At 41.7% G+C, this 9,535-nt stretch overlaps 1 protein-coding gene across 1 annotated transcript; it reads left to right on the top strand.

Annotated features, from left to right (window-relative positions):
- The first annotated feature begins 3,846 nt into the window (after nucleotides 1-3,846).
- On the top strand, nucleotides 3,847-6,436 carry LOC115107348 (homeobox protein OTX2-like). Its single transcript, XM_029630745.2, has 3 exons — nucleotides 3,847-4,020; nucleotides 4,500-4,651; nucleotides 4,936-6,436. The coding sequence occupies exons 1-3, from the start codon at nucleotides 3,924-3,926 to the stop codon at nucleotides 5,551-5,553; spliced, it is 867 nt and encodes a 288-aa protein (XP_029486605.1). The 5' UTR covers nucleotides 3,847-3,923; the 3' UTR covers nucleotides 5,554-6,436.
- Nucleotides 6,437-9,535: the final 3,099 nt, after the last annotated feature.

The following is a 9,535-nucleotide window of genomic DNA, read 5'->3' as shown; positions in this document are numbered from 1 at the left end:
ATTATTTCTGAGGGAATAGCAGCATGATGTGAGTAGCCTGTAGATGTGTGAGAAGGGGGTTGTTTGAGAGAGAGGGAGAGAGGGAGAGAGAGAGAGAGATGAGGGGGTGCTGCATGTGCCAGAGTTTTTAAATCTCTCTGAGAGGGTTACATTTACCAAACCGTGACAGTCAGGTCCCCAATAATTTATATTCCCAATCCCCTTCCTCACGGTGAGGCCTAGCTAGAACTTCACCACTTCTAAATCAGTACAGTCGACCAACAAACATTTATTCTCGTTTAGGCATAATGATTTTGCAAACATTATTTACAAAATAATCAAAACATGTTTGATATTTCGTGGTGGTGAAATATCGGCTAGCCTGTAATTTGAGCCTGTAAAACTGAGTTTAAATAAAATGGAGCAAAAACAACTAAACTTATTAAAGCACGAACGACCGAAGACGATACCTCGTGTAGTGCTCTTCACTCTAATATACCGTGGAGACATGGTTTATGTGTGTGAAACACTTATTGGCATAATTAATCGTTTGATTGCTCTTCGCGCGTCATGGTCACCTTTGCCACGAATCACAGCGCAGCGGTGTGCTCCGGGGGGACACGTCAATTGATCGCTCATCTAGGACGCGAGCTCTTTTCGGGAGACCTAGGTGATCTAATGACACTGATAGCATTGATATAAACTACATTCCCGTATATGATATGGGCTGCGGTGACGAAAGTCACAACAAATCCAAAACACATTTAATCAACCCATTCGCATTTCAATAGGCCTACGTCGCGTGGAAAGGTTCAACATAACTCCCTATCATTTTCCTCGCTTTATTCCATTGGCTGTCAAGGTTATTTAGCTAATCTTCCCCTGGATAAAATGAGCAACACTCGCTCACGTTTTCTGAAAACACGAAAACATCACGACGTTGTCATATAATTGGTTTAAACTTTCTATCTCTCATACTATTTCCTTCAAAGTTTAGAGACGGACGAATCATTAATACCAGGCAAGTGTCAAGTCTGCATAATAGGTTAGAAAGACTTTGATCAGTATTGCTCGGTGTAAGATGCATATTCTGCTTGCCAGAGTAACATTCTATACAGTTTCATCCATCCACAGAACCGCATTGGTTTATGTATTTTTTGTAATCCTTTCCTCTCTTGCATTCTTTAATTAAGGCAAATGTTGTGCTAACAGTGCTAGTAATTTCCAAGCATCTCTATCGTGTATTTACCTCCTTTTCAATAGCATCAAGTGCTCTTTGTGATGGAAATGCCTTTGCATGGAGCGATAATTGGGGAGGCGTGTTTGGAAGAAAAAAAATGAAGAAAAAAACGTTTTCCACCCCTCACCTCTCTGGCCATGCCGGCTGCACTGGAGGCTATAAAGCCACTAGCATAATTGGCTGTGGACGGAGCCAAACACATTCTGTAACCCTATATTCAACAAGAGGAGGAAATATGATGTTGATTGTGAATAATGTGCACTCTGTCTTGGTTTTATAGTTTGCTGCCTACGGACGTGAACTGTAGAAAGGTCTTGAATTTGCAGTTAAAACATCACAAAAAGTTGTCTGAACAGAATTTTCGAAATGAATTATAAAGATAACACATTTTTTCACTGTTTCAATAGACTATAGCCCTAAGGATTTAGCCGTTATTCATTAGGCTATATAGCCTACCTTAGCCTACTATTATTATTGTTATTATTATTGTTAGTATGCGACCTGTATCAGTTTGGGAAAGTGAGTGAGGGTTGGAGCAGGTTGTCTGACAGTCAGCTGGCTTAATAAACACAATGCCAGCCTTTGTTTTATTTTCGTGACGCAGAAAATTAATCAGCCCGAATGCGGAGCGCGCGGAGTCGCCGTTAGCGTCCTAATCAGGGCAGCGCGTGCCGTCCGGATTATCTCGTTAAATTCTTATAAAAAATAAAATAAAAAAACTTGTGTGCAATAATAATTAATTATTGGACAGGGTAATTATTATTGAACGGGTGTGGGGCAACCTGTAGACGGGGTCTGGGTAAAAGAAGTGACAGATTGAGCCCGGTGGCCGTTATATAGGTTATATACACATGAAGTATCCTAGGGTTGACTACGTGCACGAGAGGAGGGAACTCAAAGTTGTAACTTCGATTCTACAGATAGGTGCAGAATGATTGTAATGTAGGAAGGAGCCCATGGCCTACAACGAACATTTCCACGATCAACTTGAATGTAACAACTTTGATAACTGTAGTCTTTTGATTTGCCACACATTGTTATTGCCTATTCGTTTCATAAACAAACATTAAATGTATCCTTAGTTATTACGTTGTAATGCACTTCACCCTGTGATCTTGTGTTTGCATTTTTGTATTTTGTCGTTTTTTTATAGGCCAAAGTCAAAATAGAATTCCAATGGGGTAGCTGGTATCTCAGGGATTAACCGCGTCCGTCGAGCCGACTAGGTGGAAAATCTATCAATGTGCCCTTGAGCAAGGCACTTAACCCTAATTGCTCCTTTAGACGCTCTGGCTAAGAGCCTCTGTTAAATGACAACAACAAAAAATGAAATGTAGGCCTGTTTGGAATGTTGAATGAAAGTGCTTAAGATCAAGATGAAATGTAGGCCTTGTTCTATGAGTACTATCAATATGTATACATATTTTTCACCGTTAGGGACTATGATATATATATCCACATCACTTCAGGAGGATGCAGCGGGCAAAGGCATTGTTGCCTATCTGGAATGGCTAGATTGTTGGTTGGTTCCTATTCATTACAAACAAACTCACCTAATGATTGCTGTATTAACCCTTACATTGTAGGGTACATTAGGTATGGAATTCTATTTAGTAGCGTTTATGTAGAGAAAAATGTAATTTCGTGTAGAACCGTTTTAATGCCAAAAGAAATAGCTCTCTAAAAAGGAGACTCCACCGAATGAGAGAAATATGATCGGCTCTTAATTGCGGTGTATGTTTAGATTAAGATGAAGTAGTTTTTGCTAATCAACACTCTTCCATAGTCTCACCACCTAAATCTAATTATCGGGAGCTATTAATTACGTGGAAATCGCCCAGGGAGTGTCAATAATGTCAGATGGAATTACAATAATGGAAGAGTTCCCCCAAGTTTCTAGTTATTTTGCTAAATTGCCGTTCACATTTTAATTTTCACCACAAGAGATTTAACAGTTTTAGCAGACAAAAGGCCGTATGGATAGAATTAAAGATGCCGTGCTAGTTTCAATGCCTGAAAATGGAGAGATCTGGGTGTACAGAATTATCTCTTTTGTTTGTCGCCAAAGGCTATTTTGTTATCAGCATTATTTATCTGGTCAACAGCAGGCTTTGTCTTTGCAAATGGCCCCCAATCATGCCGTCTATTCTGGAGACAATTGGCTGATGCTAACATGTGGGTACTATGCTAATAGGCGCCTTGCCTTGTTTGGCCCAATGTGTGTGCGCATTTTAACGAGAATGTTTTGTTCTCCGAGAAGGCATGATGAAATTATTGGATGTTTTGGGTAGTGGTGTGTGTGTGTGTGTGTAAGAAAGAGAGAGAGAGAGAGAGAGAGAGAGAGAGAGAGAGAGAGAGAGAGAGAGAGAGAGGGTAGTACGTTTGTCAGACAGACAGAGCATCCTCAGTCCACAAGGACAGCTGGGGGTCTCCGGTCTGCTTTAAGAGCGCTGGGCGCACAGGGCGACGCTCATTTTTTAAATTCACCTCGTTGTGTAAAGAGTGTGTAACGACTCCAGCGAAAAACCAAGGACTTATCGTCTAACCAAAACAACCTTCTCTCTTTCCTGTCGTGCTCTGTTCAGGTATTGGACAGAATAATTGAGAAGAATCCAACACTTGAGGACTCAACTAAACGGGTATTTTTCTAGAACTTTCTGTTTTCAAAATTCTCTCCAACTTTGCCCTTCGATCGGAGGCTAGAATGATGTCTTATCTGAAGCAGCCACCTTATACAGTCAACGGCCTGAGTTTGTCTGCCTCCGGGATGGACCTACTCCATCCGTCTGTCGGCTATCCAGGTGAGGACATGGAATACTTCACATCTCTTACAAATAACCATTAAATAGTCAAATAACGTAAAATGGCTTATTGCATAGCTTGTCTTTGTGAAATGTCTTGTCTATTTCGAAATGATGATCGATACGCTAAAGCAGGCTAAATAAAATAAACCAATGTATAGTTAGATTTTTTTAAATCATTGGCCTTAAATCAATCATTTCGACTGGCTTTATAAACATTATAATTTTGCTTAGACCTATAGTGAATGATCTAAACTATCAGGGGATCATAACTAATTTTCTGATGGTCTTTGTGGGTGTAAATGTAAATTATTACCAGCAATGGTCCTAAACTAACAAGAGTCATGTAAAACTATTGTAAAACTTATGCAAATTGGGTCTGATCAACGGACAAATATTCCCTGTCTGAAATTTCCTCTAAAGCCATAACATGTTTGTATTTGTAGTCTTATAATGAATGTTTACTCTTCCTCATACAGCCACCCCTCGTAAACAGAGGCGCGAGAGGACGACCTTTACGCGTGCTCAGCTGGACATTCTGGAGAACTTGTTCGCCAAGACGCGCTACCCAGACATCTTCATGCGCGAGGAAGTGGCCCTGAAGATCAACCTACCCGAGTCTCGTGTTCAGGTAAGTTCCTGGGCCTTTGCGTAAAAACACGCGTCCATCCAGATTCTGAGAGAAGGCCACTCACACAGCTCATTAATTTGGGCTTGAGAAGTCAAGCACCCAGACGCCACTTCAGAGAGTGAGTGTCTTCTCCACTCTATTCCTTTGATGGAGTGTTCATCTCCCAGTGAATAGTCCTACCAGTGTTTTCTTTTGCATCCACTGTATAGATGACTGTATTGCAATAAAACATGAAGGAAACGCTATAACACATTGTTTTATTTTTATATTTATCCTTCTTTCAGGTATGGTTTAAAAACCGAAGGGCGAAGTGTCGCCAGCAGGCACAGCAGTCACAGAGCGGCGCGCAGAGCAAGACCAGACCCGTCAAGAAGAAAAGTTCCCCCATCAGAGAAGCCAGCTCAGAGAGCGGTGCCAGCGGACAGTTCACACCGCCCCCCAGCACCTCAATCCCGGCCGTGAGCAGCAGCAGTGCACCCGTGTCCATCTGGAGCCCGGCCTCCATCTCTCCTCTCTCTGACCCACTCTCTACCTCCTCCTCCTCTTGTATGCAACGGTCGTACCCGATGACCTACACCCAGGCGTCCGGATACAGCCAGGGCTACACCGGATCCTCATCGTATTTCAGCGGGATGGACTGCGGGTCTTACTTGGCGCCTATGCACCACCAGCTCTCCACCGCGGGCTCCACAATGAGCCCCATGGGCAGCAATGGGGTATCCAGCCACCTGAGCCCGGCTTCTTCCCTCGCCACGCAGGGTTATGGGGCAGCGGGACTGGGCTTCAGCGGTCCCACAGACTGCCTGGATTACAAAGACCAGGCCGCGGCCTGGAAACTCAACTTCAACGCGGATTGTTTGGATTACAAAGACCAGTCGTCTTGGAAATTTCAGGTGTTGTGAGAAGAATGAGTGAATTACATTATCTTTTCACAATGTGGTGAAATAAAGGCCAGTCAATCCGGTGGGCCCAGGTTGGCAGTGAATGAGTCGCCGAAAGGGAACGTTTTCCAACGACTGGGCCTTAGTGTCTGTCAAACTATTACCCCAGCAGCAGCAGTGGGAGAGGAGGGGAGCTGCCGCTCTGTCTGTCTGTCTGTCTGACTGCGTCACACCTGTTGGGTTAATTTATTGAAAATTCAGAGTGAACTCTGTTTAACTTTGATCAAGGACATGGAACAAAATTGTTACCCAAGAAGAAAATGATCAAGAGAAGTTCCAAACCTCGGTTAAGCGCGTGGAATTGGTCAGCTTTCCATAAGCTTCTTACGACTCCCCGACCCTCTCCTCTTGGTTGGCAAGCTAAAGGGGCCCTTTGATCAAAGCATTGTGCGTGCGTGCGTGCGTATGTGTGTGTGTACCCGCACATCTCTGTGCGCGCGCCTTTGAGGCGAACCTGGATGCACTATTTAATTTATGAAAAATGCTTATAAGACTAGTTCCAAGAGACAATCAACCAGTATTCGTGTGCTCATAAATGTCCCACTACGTGTTTTTCATCTTCTCTATCATTGTTAGCTTTTTGAGACTGTGATTCCTTGTATGCAATTCTGAGTTTCCCATCTGCGATCACCCAGCTGTGAATGGATAACAAAAAAAAAAATGTCCAAGTGTTTCAAATGATAAGTTATTATGATGAAATATTAGTTGAAATAGGGAGTTCTCAAACAGTGTGAGTGGCGGAGTCAATGAACAGCAACGTTGCCTGAAACATCAGTGTCCGTCTATGACCAAATACAGCTCAAGGTTGTTATGCCAAACTGCCAAGCACACAAATAAAGACCGTTTGAACTGATCCCGTGTCGCCTGTTTAACTTCATCAAAACATGTACATTTTTTAAGCCTCGATGTTGTTACTTTTTCTGTCAACGCAACATTCGAGTTTCAGTGAAAATTATTCATATTACATAAAACATGATGCATATTTCAACAATGTTATTTTAAATCAAACCAAGCAAATTTTCGGAGCACACAGACACACACACACACACAATTTAAAGTGTCAGTAGCAGGAATGTGCAGTATGGGAAAACTATGCTAATCCCGTTTTCCGGGAGGATAATCCAACATTTCACTGACGGGCCTTGTTTGGTTCAGAGGGCAGCTAACCACTGTCCAGTTCACATGAAGCGGCTTTCCAAGAAGCCCCTAATCACTAACCAACATTCACAGTCCCACTAAATTGTCTGCTAAAAAAAGGACTACGTTTTTAAAAGCTTTGCAAAAATCCCGCCTTGGATGTCAGCAAAATTTTTCCCATCTGAAAATAGGCCTTATGTGTTTGTCAGAATTGTAACTATTACATTCACCAGATATAGAAATAATCACAATGCAGTATAAAAACACTTCGGGCTTTTAGGCCTACATTTCATATAAAACACGTCCTGTTAAAATCAAACAGACGGGCATTTTGTTATTGGTTATAAAAACGAAAGGAAAGTGTCCGCTTGGCTAAGGTCTTTCAGAAGGGAGAAAACAAACTCAGTATAAACCATACATTCTGGAGTTGTATGACCCATGTCAATGTCACTCTATGCTGTTGCTGGTTTGAACGGTTTTGTTGTCAGTTTGAACTTGAATTAGCACCAATCGACAGGGGCAATTCTATTTTCCACGAGGTTAGAAAGGCCTAATTGGTGGCGTTAGCGGCTTGAGAAAAAACAAGATATGAGAGAAATATGAGAACATATTTATTTTTTTAGAAAAGGGAAATTCACCTTTTACATTATTTTTGTGGATAACTATAAAATCCCAATGTAGGACTACAACGGGGACCAATGTGTTATTGGTCTAAATCCACAAATGGACAGAAGAAAAAACAAATTCGTCTATAATCATAGCATGCATTGGTCAGTAAAAAGACAACACCAACAAAGGAATCGATTTTACAGCATTATTTCTGCATGAACACGATATGATGATAGATCAATATATTGTATAATTTTACAAAATGAGTATATTCCTATCAAACGGGAAAAACTTATTTAAATGCATTTCAATTCAATCTAAAACATCAGATGTGCCTCACATCCAGGACATATGTGCTTGTGCGTTTACACAGGTAGCCCAATTCTGATCTTTTGCCCAATTATTGGAAAAAGAGCTAGGAAATTCTTCAGAATTGGGATGCTTGTGCTGTCATGACTTGTTGAAGCCAATTAGCTACTTGTTGAAAGCAGGAGAGACAATGCAGTCAACATCAATCAATAGCAGTAGGCCTAATCAATGGCCCAAGTCTGTTGATCAAATTGTCTGCACTGCGTCTAGAAAATTCCATACTAGTTTAGCATTGTAGAAGGTGTCAGGGTGGCAGGTGGATTGTGTGTGGAAATTGGTCATTTGAGAAATATCCCAAAATGATATTGTCCGGTGCTGCTGAGATTATTAAATGTTAGGCTAACACCTATTTCTGAGTCAATCATCAGGAAATGTAGGCTATCCAAACGATTTGAAAAAATGTATCGTGCAGCAAGTTAGAATTTCAACTGAATGTTGAACTTTGGTGAGACTACTGGCAAGATTAGTAGACAGCAGAATGAACAGCTTTGATTATGAAAAAAATATCAAACTAATTGTCAATGCTATAATTCATAATTCAAATTATTGTAGAACTATTCTAATGAATGACCCATCTTTTTTTTGTCGTCATGTTACTACACCACATGTTTTTGCAGCAATCAATTTGGCTAGGCTTACTATATCCGAAAAATATTAAAAACCATCTGTCAACAATGAAACAATACATCTCAGAAATGACATCGGATTTATTTGATGTTTTAAAACCGTGTAGCTAAGCTAGCAAGTCACTTCCTTTGACCAGGCCAGGATCCCAGGACGAGGGACCTATAATTCCGGCAACATGCCATTCCTAGGCTTTTGGTTTTAATTAAGCTCCACGCGGCATGAATGGACATATGGGTCCGGCAGACGCTTCATTAATCCCCTCATCGCATTTGTGGATGGCAATAAAGAGCCTCGCACTCAGTTTTAAAACCCTGCCTTGGCCCCTGCTGCGGAGTGAGGACCTGGCCCTCATTTCCCAGAGCCTTCGTACCGTTAATATAATTGTTAGAACCATATTACAATGCATCTTTAGTAGCCGATCTGTTTCCCCAGAGCCTTTTCACTCACGTTGATCTTAAAAAAACTTTCGCACACCTGAGAGATGCACAGCCAAATTGCATTGTTAGATGTTTCGCCCTTCCGCGTCACTTTATTCACAATGATGTCTGCTAAACATAGCCTAAACATTTTGATTCTAGGTATGTCTGACCGCAGATATCAGAACGAAGTTGACTACAAATACAAAGTTGCGATTTGCAATTGTTACAAATAACTTTAAGATAAAACGATGCTTCAGATTAAAACCGAGATGACTACATTAAAGATAAATAGGCTATAAGTGTACAAAACTTTAGGAACACCTGCTCTTTTCGTGACAGACTGACCAGGTGAATCCGGATGAAAGCAGGTCAGGCAAGAGTTCATAAACCAGGTCAGAGACCAAACAGTACCAGACACTAGGCAGTCTCAAGGTCAGGCCAGGCAGGGGTCAGAAACAGATCTGAGTCCAAAAACAGTACAAGGGGATAGGCAGGCTGGTATGCAGAACAGGTAGAGTGGTCAGGCAGGCGGGTTCAGAGTCAGGTCACGCAAGGATCGAAACCAGGAGGACTAGAAACAAACAGCAACTGGGGAAAGAAATAGGAGCAAGGAAAACCACTGGTTGATTTGGCAAACAAGACGAACTGTCACAGAGAGACACAAAACACAAGGATATATACACTGGGATAATAAGCGACACCTGGAGGGGGTGGAGACAATCACAAGGACAGGTGAACCAGATCAGGGTGTGACACTATGATCCCTTATTACATCCACTTCA

Source organism: Oncorhynchus nerka, linkage group LG24, assembly GCF_034236695.1.
Source record: "Oncorhynchus nerka isolate Pitt River linkage group LG24, Oner_Uvic_2.0, whole genome shotgun sequence".
In the NCBI taxonomy this organism is placed as follows: domain Eukaryota; kingdom Metazoa; phylum Chordata; class Actinopteri; order Salmoniformes; family Salmonidae; genus Oncorhynchus; species Oncorhynchus nerka.
Note: the sequence above shows the minus strand (reverse complement) of the source record. Positions and strands in the feature narration are given on the sequence as shown.

Coding starts and splice junctions, on each gene's coding strand:
- LOC115107348 (XM_029630745.2), top strand. CDS start 3,924: ATGATGTCTTATCTGAAGCAGCCACCTTATACAGTCAACGGCCTGAGT. Junction 4,021..4,499: donor TCCGTCTGTCGGCTATCCAG/GTGAGGACATGG, acceptor TTCCTCATACAG/CCACCCCTCGTAAACAGAGG. Junction 4,652..4,935: donor TACCCGAGTCTCGTGTTCAG/GTAAGTTCCTGG, acceptor TCCTTCTTTCAG/GTATGGTTTAAAAACCGAAG.